The sequence below is a fragment of the Epinephelus fuscoguttatus genome, linkage group LG3, assembly GCF_011397635.1.
Source record: "Epinephelus fuscoguttatus linkage group LG3, E.fuscoguttatus.final_Chr_v1".
NCBI classification, from domain to species: domain Eukaryota; kingdom Metazoa; phylum Chordata; class Actinopteri; order Perciformes; family Serranidae; genus Epinephelus; species Epinephelus fuscoguttatus.
Window position 1 is genome coordinate 14,350,240 of NC_064754.1, and position 19,491 is coordinate 14,369,730.

Consider the following 19,491-nt stretch of genomic DNA (forward strand, 5'->3'; position numbering starts at 1 on the left):
ACAATTTTTTGTGCATTTGTTGGAAAACGCATGAAAACAACGACAAGCACCCACATTTGGTGCCTAAGAAGTTGTTGGAAACACAGCAATGACCCAATGAATCACAATCACTTCCTTTGTTTGTTGGTCTCGAACAGTCACCTGCATTTTGGCAAGCGTCTTGTGTCACACCATCCTCCATCCCCTCCACCTCCAGATGACAAATCACCTAATACACTCAGTGTAGAAACATTGATATGGTACAAATGAAAGGTACAAATGTAACGTATTTGAGGTTTGCAGAAACGTTGGACATGGAGCACTAAAGTGGTGTTTCTTTAACATGTAGGAAGTAAAAGAAGTTAGTTAGGTGTAGTTTAGTTAGTTGTTTATAGTGTATTGTGGTTGTATGATGTTTCAAACTGTAGATAAGAGTTGAAGCTAGTTATAAACTCTCTGTGCAACACATCAGTCCCATACTCTGCATTAGAACTGTGTTAAATTGCATCGTCCCTATCAAATTACATAACATAAAATATAATAAAATTAACTAAAATTAAATAAAATAAAGTTATATTATTATTATTATTATTATCATTATTATCATTATTATTATTATAAAGTTGTTGAGTCCATCGTGCATGTTGCAGTTCATTCCTCGGCCTTCCCTGAGGAAACATTGATGCACGTCTGTACTCTGTTGACTAGCAGAGACATGTGACTCACAAACATGTTGAAAAAAAGTAAATTTACTTGCGAGTCACGTAACTCTTCCCTTCACCTCTTCCTCCTACATCTTCCTCCTTCCCCCTTTCTTATCATCATTTCTTATTTTCCCCACCCCTCTCTGCCTCTTCCGTGAGCTCGCTTTGAAGGGAGGAAATCTGCACTTTGCACAAGCAGCAGCAGCAGCAGCAGCAGGCCGGGGATGAAGTGATTCACTGTATGGAGAGAGAGAGAGAGAGACAGACAGAGAGACAGAGAGAGAGAGAGAGAGAGAGACAGAGGAGTTTTACACCTCTGCACTGTTTCCTTTCTCATCTGTTTTTCTGTTGACGGCATCTTGATCTGATTTGTTCAGTCTGATCTCCTCCTGTCTGTCTGTCTGTCTGTCTGTCCTCTTCCTGCTACCTGTTGCTCATTGTTACTGTCATGGATCTCAGGACTGTTTTGACCTTCTCAAGTCTTTTACTCCTGACTGCTGGTAAGTACGTCTTATTTATGGGGCCACACAAAATGTTGAAGCCGGAAAATAAACTGCTTTGTTATAATGTCAGCCTTTAGCCTTAATGTTAGCCGCTGAGATACTGGGACATTCCCGGGCCTGAACTGAACTGAAAAGTCATACAATATTAAAGTTTACAACATTGGGCTACCAAGATGACAAAAAGTTTAGCATAACATGTAAGAAAATCCACAACAACTGAGACAAATATGAGGAAAATGAGAAAAAGATCTTTCTCAGATTGTCAAAATGTCTCGACAGCAGCTTTACCTTGTGTCACCTGGTGACCAGCTTGTGCCTCATTCCTGATGAGTGTCTAGTTATAGGTGCCAACACTTGGCTAATGCTAGCCTGAGGGCTGCTAGCTCGAGTTGACTTTAGAGTTGATTATGTGGTAGAATGTTCTCTCTTGTGGCTCTCAGTTCAGCTGACATGTCCTTTTAGGCTGTAAAATCACCTGAAGTGTTGGGCTACATCTAAATATAGTACAACCTTAGTTCACATACTGTAGCACTCGGTCACAGAAATATAGTGCTTATAGGAACAACTTGGGAAGGTGAAGTCTGTTGTTAACTTTAAAAACCCGAATAAAAACAGAGTTGTTTGACAAATTAGTTCAGTGTGTGACATGTTATCATAGGTTAAGTTGAGAAACATGTTCTGCTTTTTACTTTAAATGTCAGCGTACACTGGTATATGCTAATAATAGCACTGTAGTATCCTCTAAAACTATCTCTTCCACTTCTTTCGAAGACATCTAAAACTAAGCTCATGTTGTACGGACACAATGAGTTTTTGTTTTTAAATGCTGTCCTGAATTTCTGTCTCTTTGGTGTTGAATTTATTTCCACCTTTGATTGTTGGAGGCCTCGCAGCCTGGTTCAAACACCTCAATCTGCAGGTCGTCCTCCAGCATAAATTCTACATTCTGCCAAAGGGAGTAGACCTTTCTGACAGCAGTTATTTGGATTTGTCAGTCATCAGATGAAACTGATGGTGCTGATTATGGCCGAATTTCACTGAGGTCTTGTACCAACGCCTTGGTATTGTGTATGGTTCACTGACATGACCTGCTCAACCCGATCGCCAAAAAAAACAATAGGGTGGCATTGTGCATTTCTTTAAACCACGGACACATTACATTTGTACATTATGTAGCTGATCCATTTCGACGATGCTGTAATTAAGGTTTAGGCACAAAAAACACTTAGTTATGGTTAGGAAACAATCATGTTCTGGTTTAAAATACAAGCTTTTCATGTTATTATCAAGTCAGGAAATGTAGCGATGTCTCATTTAAAACCAAGTGCTTTTTGTGGCACTATAAAAAGCAACAGGTCCACCTTTGGTACATAAAAAGCTGCATGTAAAACAGTGATGGGTCACTAAAAAACACCTGTGTTTGGTGCCTGAAATACTGCTGGAAAGCAGCCATGGGCCACTAAAAAAAACATCCACTTTCGGTGCTGAAAAGACGCCTTCTAGTGACGGGTCGCTAAAAAATACCCACGTTTTGTGCTCTAAAAAGCTGCTTGTAAAATATTGATGGCTCACCAAAAAACCACCCAAGTTTGATGCCTAAAAAGCCGCTTGTAAAACATTGACGGGTCACTAAAAAACATCTATGTTTGGTGCCAAAAAGCTGTTGAAAAAACAGTGATGGGATGCTAAAAACACTCATGTTTGGTGCCAAAAAAGCTGCTGGAAAAACAGCCACAGATCTTTAAAAATGAACCACCTTTGTGCCTAAAAAGCCACTTGTAAAACAGTGATGCGTCGCTAAAACACACCCGCATTTGGTGCCTTAAAAGCCACTGGAAAATAGTGATGGGTCACCAAAAAAAACACCCACGTTTGATGCCAACAAGCCACTTGTAAAACAGCGACAGGTTGCAAAAATTCTAAAGTTGGTGCTCTAAAAAGCCGCTCGTAAGACATTGATGGGTCACTAAAAACACCCATGTTCAGCGGCCCTAAACGCCGCTTATAAAACAGTTACGAGTTTTTTAACGCATGCATCTGGTGCCTAAAAAGCTGCTGTAAAAGCAGTTTTCACGGCATCCACCATCCCCTCCATTGCCTGGTGACAAAGTGAGCTCATATACTACGTTACTTTAGAAACACTGATACGACACGTATGAAATGCACAAATGTAATGCCAACATTTTCCTCTGGTAAGTGGGTTTATTTGCTCGCTTACCAGAATGCAACAAAGTCAGAGTTTATGTTATTTACACCTGTTATTTGCCTGCTGTGAAAAGGGTCAATCAACCCGCTAAACCGTAAACAGTGCTGAGAGCATGAATAACTCATTTGTGTGCATACATTGAATCACCGCATCAAATGCTTGCCAACACACCTTTTAGCTAGATTACTTTGTAACGTGAACGCCATGGCTCCAGCCAGATGATCATGGAGGATAAAGTCATTGTCAACATAAGAACTCTCCGCAGATGTAAAATTCTGTCCATAGTATTATAAACCTTTGTGGATCGTTCAGCATCAGATACCTCAAACTCAAGGACCTGCAATCATACTCAAACTGGCAGCCCTGGATCATCTCCGTTACCTGAAACACCATCATCTCACCAACACAGCCGTGTTATTTTAATAACATGCTTCCTACTGTGTTTCTATCTGAACACCAGGCCCTTTGTAGTTGTGATACCAGTGCGGCACTGAAGGCATTATTGACTCACTGTGACGGCGTTATGACAGTTATGACAGGCAAAAAAAACATGGGTGTTTCAACACTTGTGAGAACAGAATCATTAAAGGTACCATGTAACACTAAAAGAACTTAGATAAAGAAAGTCTATCATTCTTTCGGGGCATTAAAATCAGATGAAGTAAAACAAAAAGTAAAACATACTTTTATCGGAGCTGATAACTCGACTGTGTTATTTCCCCTGTGAAGCACTATGTAACGTGGATTTTGAAAAGTGATCTAAATAACGATTACTATTGTTATTAATTTAAATGTGCTTATAACGCATTAGAATTGACTTCCTTGATTTTTCACCATGAATTGAGACCCTAATACAGGCTTGCAAGACAATAAGAGATATACAGATGTGATATCCAGGAAGTTTTAACTTTGTGACAGATGTGTTTGTTGGAATGCACAACTACGATGTCGCTGATGGAAATTAAACTTCAGACCTGAGCACCGGCAGATGGGGACTTTACCCACCACAACCAAGTAGTCAAATCAAGTCATCACCATAATTGGAGAAATTCATGCGACGAAAACTAGTAAAACTAGGAATATTAGAAATTTTGCAACAACACTTCACCTGATTATTTTGGGGGTATGATGGAAAAACACGACGTTAATAGACTGTACAGTGTGGAACAGACAACACACATTTACTGTACAACAAAAAACTATGTAACTAAGGAAGATTATTTTGTATTTAGCTTTATATATTTATTAAGGGCATAGCTACAGGTGTAGGTGGAGCTGCTGAGGCATCATGTCATTGTTTCTTCGCTGAAAACTTCACTTGTTTTTAGTTTAAATCAATATCTTATTGATTGTACCTTTTACTTCAATCAATCAATCAATCAATCAATTTTATTTATAAAGCCCAATATCACAAACTTAAATAAAGAAAATAATAATATTAATGTAAAAATATATGATAATGAAAACACATAAGCAGAATATCAAACTAAAATGAAACTTACCTAAAAATATAGTCCTTAGAAGCAAACACAATTACAAAACATATAAACAAATGTATATAAATATAAAATTATGCTAGTATGAATATCACAATGTCATCTGTATAAATTACAGTAAAATATTTCATATATTTTTACTTTATAAATCAGCAGAAGTACTTATGAAGACTTGAAAACAAACAACAATAACACAAAACATCCAATAAATTCTCCTGTGAGTGTCCGTCTCCTCCTGGTCGGTCAGGGGCTCCTGGAGATGAGGGGTGGGATATGGCGGCACTAGCCTACGGTCCAGGGAGGAATGTATCATGTACTGCAGTACAATTTAAACTACTATTACTTGAGTGTTTTCATATGTACTTTATACCTCTACTCCCTCCTCCCCTGAGGGAACGATTCCAGTTACAGCTATAGGCTCTCACAACGTACTGGCAAACAAACAGGCCCCTCAGGTCTGCTAGTCTGGGTCTTCTAACTGTTCCAGAGTCTAGGTTAAAGACAAAGGGCGATGGAGCCTTTTCAGTTTTTGCTCCTCTGCTTTGTAACAGCCTCCCTCTGAGCATCAGATCAGCTGACTCTGTTCACGTCTTTAAATCTCGCCTGAAAACTTACTTTCACAGAGTGGCCTTTCCTGACAGTTGATAGGCTTATTGTGTGTATGGAAGTGTGTGTATTTGCAGCCATGTGTTTATGTGTGCATGCTTACAAGTATATATGTGATCAAGTGTGGGGGTGGCTGTGGCTCAGAAGTTAGATCGGGTCATCCCCTAATCGGAAGATCAGTGGCACCTTGTATGTACCTTGTAGCCTCGGCCACCAGTGTACGAATTTGTGTGTGAATGGGTGAATGTGACTCGTAGTTGAGTGGTCAGATGACTAGAAGGGCACTCTGCAAGTGCAGTCCATTTACCAAGTGTATATGTTGGTGTGGGTGTATGTATACGCTTATGTATCATTTTTGTTTTGTATTTTCTTCACTTTGTGCTTTCAGCTTGAGAAGTGCTCTACAAATAAAGTTAGCGTTATGACTGTTTTTCAGATACAGATTTTAGTTACACAACCTGATTAGTTTCTAAAATAAAATGCATATAATACTATGATTATATGAAACGCATAGATACCTTGTTCACAATTATCCAGCAGGAACACACATAATGAAGAATAAAAAAACAACAAGGCATTACCGTAAATTAAAAACGAAAACAAGATTATATGGACCGAAAAGGTGTAGACTGAAGCTTAAATGAATTATACCCTTTTTACTTTGTATATTCTCACGTGTAACTCACTCACTACTAAGTTTACGTTACCCAAACACACACACACACACACACACACACACACACACACACACACAAAACAAAAACAACAACAAATGTCATACTGTATAAACCACATGGCAAAATCTCTGACAGCTGACATATTTTCAGTGTTTGATACAGTATATTTTGCTATACTGCCCAACCAGCTGCATCAGTAATAAAACTCCAATAATACAATATTATGTGTTAAAATAAACTGTCACTCTGACAGGGGTCTTTCTGCTGCATCATGGGACTTTTATAAATTTGATATTTAAGTTAAATTTTGCTGGTAATATTAATACATTTTTTAAATTTTGATGGAATATTGTGAATGCAGGATTTTTAGTCCGAATTTATACTTTTACCGAAGTGAAGTAGCTCAATCACTGGTTCCACATGTACAGGTTTTAATAGCTGTGTTGTAAGATATTAACTCCTACTCTGAATTCTATTAAAACATTTAAAATGCAGGCATCTTTTATTGTTTATACGAAGCCAGTGAGATTTAAAACAAAGTCTTTTTTCGTGTTTGAAGGGCAGATAATGTTTCACAGTGGCGCTGCGTCGTAAAAGGTCATTTTGCTGAACACAGCAAAAGGTTTTCTGTTTGATACAAGAAAATCTCACTAGATTACAGAATACATTTCTGGTTGTAGATTATTTCATCTTGTGTGTAATGCAATTATTTTAGTTATTTGAAAAATCATGCAGGAGCACATTCATTGCATTGAGTTACAGAGTGAGCACAATGATTTAGTTTATGGGTTAAACAACGCAAACCAAATGGAGTGAACTTTTGTGTTGAAATGAAGTGCAGCTCTGTAAACACAAACAGAAAAACTAACTAAAGTGATTTCTATTAATTTTAATGGGACTTTAAAACTTTGGTCCACCTGAATAAAAAAGGGGAAAAAAACATAACCTTTACATTTACATATATGTGTAGTGGTATCTCGTCCTGTATGTAGTTTCGGTTCTGTTTGCAGACACTTTGAAATCTGTGCCGCTGAAACTTGTGCTGCCACCCCAACACAGCGGCTCTGAATTGAAACAGGTTTGTGGTGTTTAGAGCATCAGAAAGCAACCCTTTTCTTTTGTTGAGAACCAGTTTTGGTAGAAAATACTTCCCAGTGAAAACTAAATGTCAGCATTACTTCAACGGATAAATGAGAAAATATGTGAACTGGAATTTAAGTGCATTTTATATTTTGTGCTTTGTTGAACTGATTATTGAATTATAAAAGAGAAAGATGAAAATGTCTGAACACATTTATAGTGTGGCAGCTGAGTTACAGTTTAATCAGGATTAGATTTTTTAAATTGATCAAGATTGCACTGGTTGTTTATGGGGAGATGAGACTCCCTAAAACCTTGGTATTTTACACCTATGATTGTCATCGGCTCATTGGCTCACTCCTTACTTGTTGGATACGCTAGCAAAACTGTAACCTAAAAAGTTGTTTATTAACCCCAAGATAAAATTTACACCTAATTTTACCTTATTGTAACTTCAAACAGAGATCATTTTTATTTTTTTGTGATAATTGATTTATGAAGACACACTTAGATTTTTGATCCTTGTACTGCGTCACGGCTGCATCCACAACTAACATAAGTCTTCCCTGCTGATTTTCAACTTTTACCTGACCGCTGAAGTTTTCAAACAGACCACTGTAACGTTATACTGGAAAAAATGCACAACTAAATAGTGCAAAAATATATTGACATGACTATTGACTATTTCCAACAACAAAAATCTACTCTGCACTACCTCTGTATTCTGATTCCAGTGTAGATGTAATAGATACATTTTTGTTCTGCTTTCTTACAAAGGTGCACACAGGTTATTGTATAAAGTGTAAACCTCATGAACATGCACCGAGAGCACGAGCTAGGAAGGTCACAAAGCTTGCTGCAGCATGCTCTGCTACGGCTTGCAAAAGAGAACATGTCCTTTCACTGCTGACTACAGTCAGTTATACGTTTCTGAACACGACAAAGCTGATTAGCGATGAGAAAGACTGGATGTCAGAATTTCTGCAGCTAAACTTCATGAGTCCTGAGCACTGGACTATTGCAACACCTGGTTAATCTGCTTAAATACAGGAGCCGTACTGTAGCTCAGCTTCAGAACAAGCCAGGTTACAGATAACATCTACCCTCATCACCTGAATTTAGCCTTTTTGCACAGGCTGTCAGTTTCTGTGAATCGTACTGATGACATAGCAGACTTTACATGGCCTTTAACTCTGCTAGTCCTGCTATTTCAGGTCTTTTAGCTGCCCCAGATTCAGCCCAGTCATACAAAGAAGTGCAGTGGCAAGCTTGCCAAGCTGCAGACCACTACAAAGCGGTTTTGTTTGTTTGTTTTAAGGCCCCGTGGCTATGTTTCCAGTGGCTTTATACGCACCAAACGTGGGTGTTTTTCAGGGACCTGTCACCATTTTTCTGGCAGTGATAGTGCTACAAAAAGCGATTGTTTTTTACCGAGATTGTGTCCTCAAAACTGGGTATTTTAAGGGGAGACAGTAGATCTTTAAATTCGATGTTTAAATATGCAAATGAGGTATTATATAATGCGCTAAAATTCATGCATTTCCAGAACAGAAATCTGAACGCTGGATAAAGCCAGGTTTAAAATTGTTTCATTTTGTTGACGTATCAGAGTCAAAGGTTTTTACAGAGGGATCTTCATGGATATCTTGTTTAATCACTCCGTAAATCAGAAAATACTTTTAACAGCCATAAAACAAAATCAATTTTCGCCATGTTTTGAGGAATAACGTGTTATATAAATCGGTGTGTGAATAATGTATAAAAACACCTCTCTGTAAAAACTTTCAGAATATAGATAGGAAAATTTAGTGAATGTAAGTGCTACTGATGTGAAGATGTCTGGTTTAGAGTGAGAGAAAAAACTAATTTAAAGAAAATGTCCTTTAAAGACATGCACTGTAAAATTCCATAAATTTTTAAACAACAAAATAAGACACTACAGGTAAATATGGTTAAAATTTGAACAAATAGATATCACCATAAAATATCCTCAGTTTTTTTTTTCCTGGGGGGGGGGGGGGCTTTTGCCTTTAATGTACAGGACAGAGTGAAGGGGGGGAGAGAAAGAGCGGTTATTATTATGATTGATGATTATTATTATAATAATGATTTATTAATTAAGCTTTCTAAAAAATGTTTAAGTATGCAAATGAGGCATTATCAAATGTGCTTTTTAAATAAATTTCCAGTACAGAAATCTGAACTAAAATAAATACCTAAATGTGTATTTTGGATGTTTTCTTTTCACTAGTCTGAAAGCAGATGTTACACAGGCAAAATAGGCCAACAACTTAAAATTGACCAGTGGATGAAAATACTGTTTTTACCCACAGTGTCTCGCCTTAGGCCAAAATGTGATCTCTTACTTACCATGTCTGTGTTGTTTTTGTTCCTAAACATAACCAGACGTCAACTACAGTGTTGTTGAAATGTAAAGTTTCAGCTTATTAACTTAATTTACAATAACGTGCAAATGTAACGTATCTGTGATTTGAAAAAAATGTATAATTCCAATTTTTGGAGTTGATCAGGGTATCACTGTAAGAGCCTCAGTTTCACAGTTCTCTTATTCATTCTAAGAGTCGGCATATAGTTCTACTTATAGCTGTTTTATTGCTTGTATAATAAGCTCTCAGACACACACACACACACACACACACACACACACAGAGTATTATAGACTATATGTTTTAGGTCAGGCTTTCACAAAACTATTTCTGTGCGCAAGAACATTAAATTACATATAAACTGTTACAATGAGTAAATGTGAGTAAGTTTAAGAAAGTTTATTTTTTTGTTTGTTTTAAAGATGCCTCCTCATGGCATGCAGAGGAGTGTGAGATAAAAAATCTTTGTAAACACCTCACAAATGTAAAGTTCCTGATTATCAGCAGCTTTAGTTTACAACATTACAAGTGCGTTTGTGTCATCAAATGAAGATGATTAAAGTGGTTCAGCACAAAGTGACTGTCCTGTTTGTGTCGTTGTTTGAAGCAGTGTGTTGATCTGTGTTCTCAACACTAACTGATTTCTGTCTCCCAGGAGCAGACCACAAAACACAAAACAGCACAACGACTCCCATCCACACTGTGACTGACAGCACCAGCAAGAACTGTACCTGCCCCAGTGCTGCTCCAGCAGCCCCTGCTACCACCAACCCCACCCCCTGCCGCTCTGAACCTGACCTGAGCTTCTTCACAATCAAATGGACCAAATGTGACGGATACATTAACTTGATCCACTCAAACTCCTCTTCGACTCTCTGTTACAGCGGTAAAACAAACTTCGAGAGCCTCTTGAGAGACGTGTGTGTGAACCGTAAAGGTTGCGAAGACACCAAGCCAGATTTGGTCAAAGGGAAAAACATTCAGAAGAATGGTTATGACATCACAGCGAGTACAGAAAAGAAGGGGGCCACCTGTGAGGCACTGAAGGTCCGATGCAAAGGTTGGTCTACTGTCTGTGTGCCGCTGCTTGTCTGTGGATGTGTGTGTAAGTGAGCTAATTTCATGTCCTCTTGTGGTTTGACATTTTATATGCGCAGGCTTTACGAGGCCAACACATGCAGCGCATAACCACAAAATGTTTTATCTTAACATACACAAGTGTGCAAAACTACTGATGCACAAACTATGTACTATAACACTGTAAAGTTAGGTGTCAGTGATGTATTTAGTACCTGAACATGAGAAATGTTGTTTACTATTGTCTTAACACAAACAGCTGAATAAGAACTGAATAAGTTCTTAACAAAATTCTGATTTAAATGAGAAACGATCTGATCCAAGTAGGACTTAGAATATGGCTCCACATTCAGTGCAACTTTCAGTATATTACAATTTATAATTTATATAATTTATTCTTTTGAATATAAATGTCACCGTTCAGGAACACTGCAACATCAGCAACACAAGATATGAAACACAAAGAGCTTCTGATTGAAGCATAGTGCGTACGCCAAAGACAAAAAGACTTTCACATGATTAGGACTCAATATATCATCATTATGAGATCAGTGTTGTGCATGAACGCACTAAATAAGCACATGCTCATGTTTTTGGTGAATGGTGAACTGAATGTATCTGTTTCCAACTAATGGACATGATCATCATTAACTCTTCCAACAGTTAACGACACTAATGCACTGGGTTTTATGGCACCTCACATGCCATTATTGTGTCAAAGACAGGACCCCAGGAAGTGCATCGTAGTGGCCAAAGAGTGGAATTACAACTTCCGGGTCCGTCACGTGATGCCATTGGGCCCAAAAAGGCTTTTCCTATAGACTTACATTGTGAAAGAGACGTCTATAAATCAGTGGATATGTTTTTTGAGCATCACAACCGTTGCAAAATGATTTATTTCACTATCATGATTTGATCCACTCAGGCTGATACCATTTCTATTTAAAGGAGGGCTAAACTGGAAGTAAGCTGCTTGGCTTGTTAAAGTCTCTGGTGCACTTGCTCAACAATGACGAAATTTTGGGTAATTTTATACCCAGGAAGTTAAATGTTTTTGACACTGAGCAACTTTCATATGAATGAACAGGGCTCTGCCTCCAAGCTGTATCCAGTTCTCTTTATACATCCATGGCTGAAAACTGTTTCCCCCACCTGAATCGAAGTCATCCAATCACAGTGAAGTGACGACCTTTGTCATGTTTTGGTGAAATAAAGTCTCTCATTCTCTCAGAAGTGTCCTAACAACTTCTAAAGGCAGGCAATGTAGATGGAAAACAAAGCATGCATACGTGTTGACGTGTGTGTGTGTGTGTGTGTGTGTGTGTGTGTGTGTGTGCGTGTGTGTGTGCGTGTGTGTCCAGTTGAGCACCTCCCAGATGTAGAGGGGCAGCTGCACGCCTACAAAGTGGTGACAGCTCTGCTCTGCTGCATTCTGCTGATCCTGTTACTCATCCGCTTCACCAGACCCACCGTCAAAGCCCTGCAGAAGAGACGTAAGTGTACACACACACACACACACACACACACTCACACACACTCACACAATAGACACATGTGCACATCGGTGCATATGGATACATGTTTGTATGCAATCAGCACAGTGACCTGAAAACTCTGATATTTTCAGATTAGGACTGGTCAGATTAAAGATTATGTCCAAGAAGGACTGCTGTTTTAAATCCAAAGTATTCTGACAGTCTGACACAGAAGAGCAGAAATCATTAGAGAATAGAAGACAGGTGAACACAGTGGAACCTTTATTATTTATGGTGGTGGTGGTGGTGGTGGTTTGATCAGATTTGATTGACAGTGACCTAAAAGCTCAACAATCGCCAAACTGTTTTAACTTTGCCAGAAAATATGCTCATGCACAAACCCGTCACAGATGGTAAGATTTAAAAAATAAATTTACAGGGCTGTAAAGGGTCGGTTCATGGCAATGTGAAAAATATTTTTGCCCTTGTCCAAACTAGTATCTCGCCGCAAAGACAGATTTGCTTTTATATGTTGAGCCCAGATACATGCGGCCAAGTAGCCAGAAAAAGAAAATGTTGGAATTGTGTGTTTCTGCAAACCATAAATATGTCATATTTGTACATTTTATACCTATCATATCAAAGTTTCTAAAGGATGATGGATGGATGATGGAGGTGGATGGTGACACCTAAGTGAGACTGCTGCCAAGCTGCAGACCACTGTTTGAGAACAACAAACAACAAATTCCATTATGATTTAGTGACTCATTGCTGTGTTTCAAGCAGCTTTTTAGGCACCAAACGTGGGTGTTTTGTAGCGACCTGTCACCGTCTTTCCAACAGAGATCATCCCCCGCAAAGATGCATATTTTAAGCCAAAACTTGATCTTTTCCAAACCATAACCTAACCACACATTAATCACAGCACTGTTGAAACGTAAAGTTTTAACATATCCACTACATAATAACGTACAAATATGACTTATGTGTGGTTTGCAGAAACTTGCAATGCCAGTTGAAAAGAAAGGTAGTGTGCCCTGTAATTGGAACATCCCCAGCTCGAGTAAAATCTACAAGGCTTTGCAACATGTAAAAAGTCTTATTCACGAGAAGTCACCATGCCTCACCATATTTCACAAAAACAGAGCCCCTTACAGCTTTCAACCTAAGGCCCAGTTCAGACCAAAGATGGCGACGAGACAAAACTGTCTTAGAACGCTGCAGAGAAAAGTTGCAGCACCGTGAACTGGCCGGTCTGAGCTCGACTCAAGCTGGCTGTTGGTGTCACCTTACTCAGCTGATCAAATCTTGGGTGGCTGGTTTTAGAACATAAAGCTTGTCACCTGTTTCTACGGCCAGTTGGCTTGTCGTGAAGTCTGCCGGTCAAGTCAGAACGACTGCAGACAGCGTGTTCGCTTGCAGGTTTTTTTTTTCAAATGCAACTGCAGCCAGTATCTCACTATCACTATCAGCCACATAAGCCTGAAAAGCTGGAAATCAGAACGGAAGTACAGAGAGTTGTTGCACCATCTTATCTAGTTGCACTGGTGTGAGCGTTTTATGAACGTTGCAGAGCGGTGCATTGCAAGTAGTTTCTCGTTTCAGCTTGTTTTGTCGTGAATCTTTGGTCTGAACTGGGCGTAAGAGAAAATCTACAGCTGATAGTTTTACGGATTATTCCTGCAGTATTTACACAAATATTAAGTGGTTTGGTTGCTGTGTTGTTGGCTTTCAGTATCAGACAGGAGGCAGAATCGCTGGATTGGACCTACGCAGAGTCACAGTGGTGAGTCACACACACATGCGCACTTTACGCAGGGCTACTGAGCGAAAGAATCATTTGTACATCTACCAGCATACTTAAGGTCACTCATGCACGCAGTATTAAAAGAGTGTCTGTATCTTATTCTCCTGTGCTCCACTGCTATCCAAAAACTATTAAAAACACATCAGTGAGCAGCACAGTTGCACTGGGTCACACGTTCCTTCGTAACCATAAACACACACACTGCAGTTTATTTTGACTCAATCTCACAGACACCGTCCTGCTGGCCCAAATACTCGCTAGAGCACCAAATGTGGATTACTGTAATCCACCGATGAAAAAAGTCCCTAATAAAATGTACTATTTCCTCCCATATCTTTGTTAAAAACTGGACACAGTCTTTTTTTTAATGAAACTTTATATTTGTGAGCTTTTTTTTAAAGATTAATGTCTTAAGTAGGAACCAATTGGGGATTGTGCTGAGAGCCACAGAGTAGGGAAGTCTGAAAAAGTACTGAGAGACGGACTAACATATTGCTGATTTGGGTCTGACAATGAGATCGGTTGACAGTAAGAACAATAACACCAGATTCATCCTTTTTTGAGTTTGTCTCTGATGTGTTTGTGTCCCTGTTTCAGTGTCTTACCATCGAGGAAAAAGTGCAGTTAAAAACAATGACGGAGAGAAGAGAGTGTCCTACCCTGGTAACACACACACACACATACACACACACACACACACACACCAGCCAAACATACAGTCGTATAATTAGCTCACTGCTCTTCCAGCAGTCATTGTACTGGTCTAAATCTGACTGCTCTTCCTGTATGTTGTCAAATCAGCTCTGGAGCGACTGGCAGTCAGTGACAGCAGAGAGCCTTCATCCAATAGGAACAGTGATTACAACTTCTGACATGCCTCTTCCTTCTGTATCACTACCACCAGCGCCGCCATCATCATCATCGGCATCATCATCATCAGGGCAAAACATGCGCTTTCATATGTGACTATTTCTGGATTGTATTATACAGTAATAAAACAAACTGGAAAAGGAAGAATAAGTTATAGCAACCTGACTAAATTTATATTAAAGGGATATTTCAGATTTTTTTTTAGGTGGGGTTGTTTGAAGCAGTCTGTAGTCTGTGTTACACACAGTCAGTGTCAGTCTGCACATATCCTGTTTGGGGAAGCAGACAGAAGTGCCACTAAAGAATGGAGGTTAGCAGCAAAACTGATTTTAGCCACTTAAAAAAAAGTTGTACCTTAAAAAATCTATACCAGTTTAGGTGGGCACTATATTAAGTATATTTTCACTGATTTACTTCACAGTCAGACAGCCATTTCCTTTGGCACTAAATTTTCTCCACTATAGAACTTCCATAATCTCATACCTCTGTCTCTTGTGGCCCATTCAGTCCAGGTCCCCAGGAACTTCACCAGGCTTTGAAGACAATTTTCATAGTGGCCAAACAGTGTAATTATAGCTTTTAAGTCCATCACTTGAAGCCACAAAAGATTTTTGTCCTGTAGACTTACATTGAGAAGGAGACGTCTGTTTATCTGTGGATACTTTTTTTTGATCGTCACAACCTCAACGAAATGACTCGTTTCACTATCAGGATTTGATTCATTTGGTCTGATAACATTTGATAACACACTAAATCATCGGGGTAATTTTATAGGCGGCAGCTGAATGATTTTGGCTTCATGCACCACTGACCTTCACAGGAATGAACAGGGCTCCGCCTCTAATGCTGTATCCAGTTCTCTTTATACATCTCAGGTTCAACCTTCCTCTGCAAAAGTTCCTTTTCTGTATACTCTGGATCATAAAGGTATCTCACAGTGAATGGCATGTCACTGTCACTGTCATAACCACTCATTTTTTATTTTCTTGTATTTGCTGTCTCCTCCATAAAACGCTGAAAGTCTGACCCAACAGCTGATCTGCAGCGTAATGCAGCGTGCAGCACAGTTGCGTTTATGTGTATGAATATGGAAGTTCAACAGTTGAGAAAATGTAGTGCCAAAGGAAAAGCCTGTATGACGGTGAAGTAAAGGGGATAAAATATTCTAAAAATAGCGTACACCTTAAGTGACATTGGGCCTCTATCTAGATGGCTAAGATACATTTTCCTTCTGCGTCGACACTCCTGTCCGCTTCTTCAAACTGGGAGCGTGATGACCACCATGTAGTGAATATAATACGCTGATTATAGATAAGCATCTCGTACAACCCCACTTCAAAAATCTGATCCATCCTTTTAAGATATGATATTGTTGATTACAATATTCTGTGAAACCACATATCCGCCACCATTGTACATTGTGTTCATACGTCTTTGTTTAGCAGTTAGCATTGGAGCTACTTCTTAAATAACAAGTGACTGGCAGTCTGTGACAGTAGAAAGCCTTCATCTAATGACTGCATCTCAAAAGGTCTTGAATGGTGTTGCCAGGTGACTGTTGGATATATAGGTGACTTGCTTGTTTACTTACAAGCTATAACAACAGACAGCTTTGCAGCTGTAACAGGTTAATTTTGTGCACCTTTAGCTTGGCAAGTAGTCCCCCCTACTTTCAGTCTTTGTGCTAAGATAGTCTAAACTCATTTTAGACTTATCTCCGTACTGGACAACAAGAGATGAAACTGAGAAACTCATAAAGTTTACAAAGTGTTGAACTATTCCTTTAATTTTTCAAACTATTCATATATTTTCTGCTATATTCATTGAGTGATACTGTGACATACATTTTGTTTCTTTTGTTGTCTGTTTGTGATTAATATTGTAAACTGTTTTGTTTTCAGTAAAATGATCCAAGTTGCGTTTGACCTGATTTGGTGTCTTTGAAGTAGGTGAATGGAAAATGTTGTAGATTTTGGAGAAGACAGAAAGACAGAGAGGAGGAGGAAGGAGTGAGAGATGAAGGTGGTTACTAAGTGCAGAGATGTGGTTTCCTCTGCCGTTGACACCAACTTCCTGTTTGTGTTATTTCTGTCGTAACTTGTATATCTTTCCCCCTTCTCCCCCAGTCTCCTTCTTTCTTTCTCCTCCTTGTTGTCTTATCATGTTTCTTTCAATCCCTCATTATTCTTTTCAGTCGTCTCTTGTCTTCTCTCTTTTGTCTGCCTCTGTTCTTTTCTTCCTCCCACTTTCTTTTTCTGTCTCATGCGTGGTGAAGTCTGGGTTGAGGTTGATTGTTTATTCATCTGCTCGTCATCACATGTGTCAGCTATCACTGATTGGATTTTTACCAAACTTGGAAATAGAAAATAGAAAGTTCTTGAGTAAAAGAATGCAGTGGGGGTACCACCTCTAGTCCTGGCAATGCAGTTTTCCTAAATGTCAGAGTGTGAGTGAGAGATCATCACAGTCAGATCATGCTAAAACATTAATGGGGATGGTAGAGTGGTGTGTATGTGGAGAACATTGGTGTAAAAGAAAAAGAAAAAGCAAAGGCAAGAGTCATGCAGTGCAATACACAATTTCCAAATTTTCACATACCATATTCTTTTATTGTTTGTCATTATTATTGTTGGTTGATAGCTAAGTAGTTTATTTGTGTTGATTTCTCACCCTAAATTATAAGTTTGAATTAAATCAAATTAAATTGCATTAAATTAGATAAAATTAAATTAAATTAAATTAAATTAATTCAATCAAATCAAATTAGATTAAAACAAATCAAATCAAATTGCATTGAATTAAATTAAATTAAATTGAATAGAAATGAAATGAAATGAAATGAAATGAATTGAATCAAATTAAATTAAATTTGATTAAATCAAATCAAATCAAATCGCATTAAATTAAGTAAATTAAATTAAATTAAATTAAATTATAATTTTGGGTACTTGGGAAGGTTGCCTAGGGCACTATATGTGCTAGTTCCAGCACTGCAAACCATGACCTGTATTTTCCAAGCGCCTCAAAGAAGAAAATCACTCCAAACTGGCAAAAAGTGTGAGATGCAACTTTGGTCCAACTTTTAGACCTAGTGGTAAATGACTCTCATCTCTTGTGATATTTAGGTGAGCTTCAGCTCTTGTGCGGTTTATCCATTTAATAACCATTTTTTATTCATTCATTAATTTAAAATTACACACAGTGGAACTGTATTTAGGACATATTGTTACGGTCTATTTTCCAATAGCACAGTACAGTAGAGAATTGTTGACACTTTGTCATGCCTCTGCATATAATACCAACACCAAAGGCAGGCTTTAGCATCTCTATGAGACGCACTGGGTATTTTAACTAAGTACTGTGTACTGTGATTACTATGTAACCCATTCATGGCAATACTTGACACACAGAGCAACTGACAAAGTATCAAGAGCAATAAAGGCAGGAGTGGAGACCGCTGTTTGTGTCTTGCGTGAAAACAAAAGTCAGTGTTGTTTAAACATAACATTATGTAACATTGTAGCTCACGTTACATAGTTATTTTAATCCAAAATTATGTTTTTTTTCTAAATCTAAGTAAGTAGTTTTGTTGCCCAAACCGATCCATGACTGTTTGAAAACTTTAACCACGTGTTACAATGTTTTTTAACTTAGGAGACAGCTGTGCATCATGTACAGATATTAAAGGGTGCATCTTTGATCTATGTATGTCATGTTGACCTATGTTTCACCTGCCTGGTTTAAGCCCCTCCCCCTAACTTCACCACTGCCTGATTCATCAATCTACCCAAAAACAGGCCTATTTCTACTGTAATTCTGTGTGTGTGTGTGTGTGTGTGTGTGTGTGTGTGTGTGTGTGTGTGTGTGTGTGTGTGTGTGTGTGTGTGTGTGTGTGTGTGTGTGTGTTTGTGTGTGTGTGTCCATCTGTGTATGAGTGGGTGTATTTTGCCTCGTCCTCCGCTGGTCAGGTCACGGTATGAGATGATAATCTGGCCTCATTGCAAATGTCCCATCCAGAGAAACAATGACAGATGACTGCAGATTACAGCTGCAGATTATCCAGCAAGGGATTGATGCGGGGGGACAGAAATGGAGAGAGAGGGGGAGCAGAAAGAGAGAAATGGAAGAGCATGTGACATGTACAGATTCATGAAGACATGTCAAGTTATTGAGGAAAGATGAAGGAAAAAGACAGAAGAAGGAGCCCTTTGTGCAGGATGGAGACTGATTTAAGAGGACGTCTTGTTACATTTCTGCGGTCTCCTACTACCTAAAAGCGATTTAACACTACCCCTATGATGCTGATAACATGCATGTATGAATGATGAATACAATAATCCATTTCATGTCCTCAGATTATCAAATGGTGTTTCAAAGTTTGATTGACAGGTCATCTCCAGGCTGCACTGCACAAATACACCACAGCAACTTAGAAGATAGAACCAAAAATATCCGAAATTAAATGCGTGATAAGCTATGAGCCATCTGGCCTAGTAAATCCAAACATAAACATAAAAATAATTCAACACCAGGATCCCTAAATGACAGTCCAGTGAGGGACAGAAATCACCACTCCTGTAATGTATCTCGGCAGCCTGTTCTTAGCTGCTAGTTGTGGATACAA

At 38.7% G+C, this 19,491-nt stretch overlaps 1 protein-coding gene across 1 annotated transcript; it reads left to right on the top strand.

The window, feature by feature from the left end:
* The first annotated feature begins 952 nt into the window (after positions 1–952).
* Positions 953–16,785, top strand: LOC125885574 (uncharacterized). The gene is made up of 6 exons (XM_049571223.1): positions 953–1,183; positions 10,294–10,698; positions 12,077–12,208; positions 13,926–13,976; positions 14,595–14,660; positions 14,799–16,785. The coding sequence occupies exons 1-6, from the start codon at positions 1,132–1,134 to the stop codon at positions 14,867–14,869; spliced, it is 777 nt and encodes a 258-aa protein (XP_049427180.1). The 5' UTR covers positions 953–1,131; the 3' UTR covers positions 14,870–16,785.
* Positions 16,786–19,491: the final 2,706 nt, after the last annotated feature.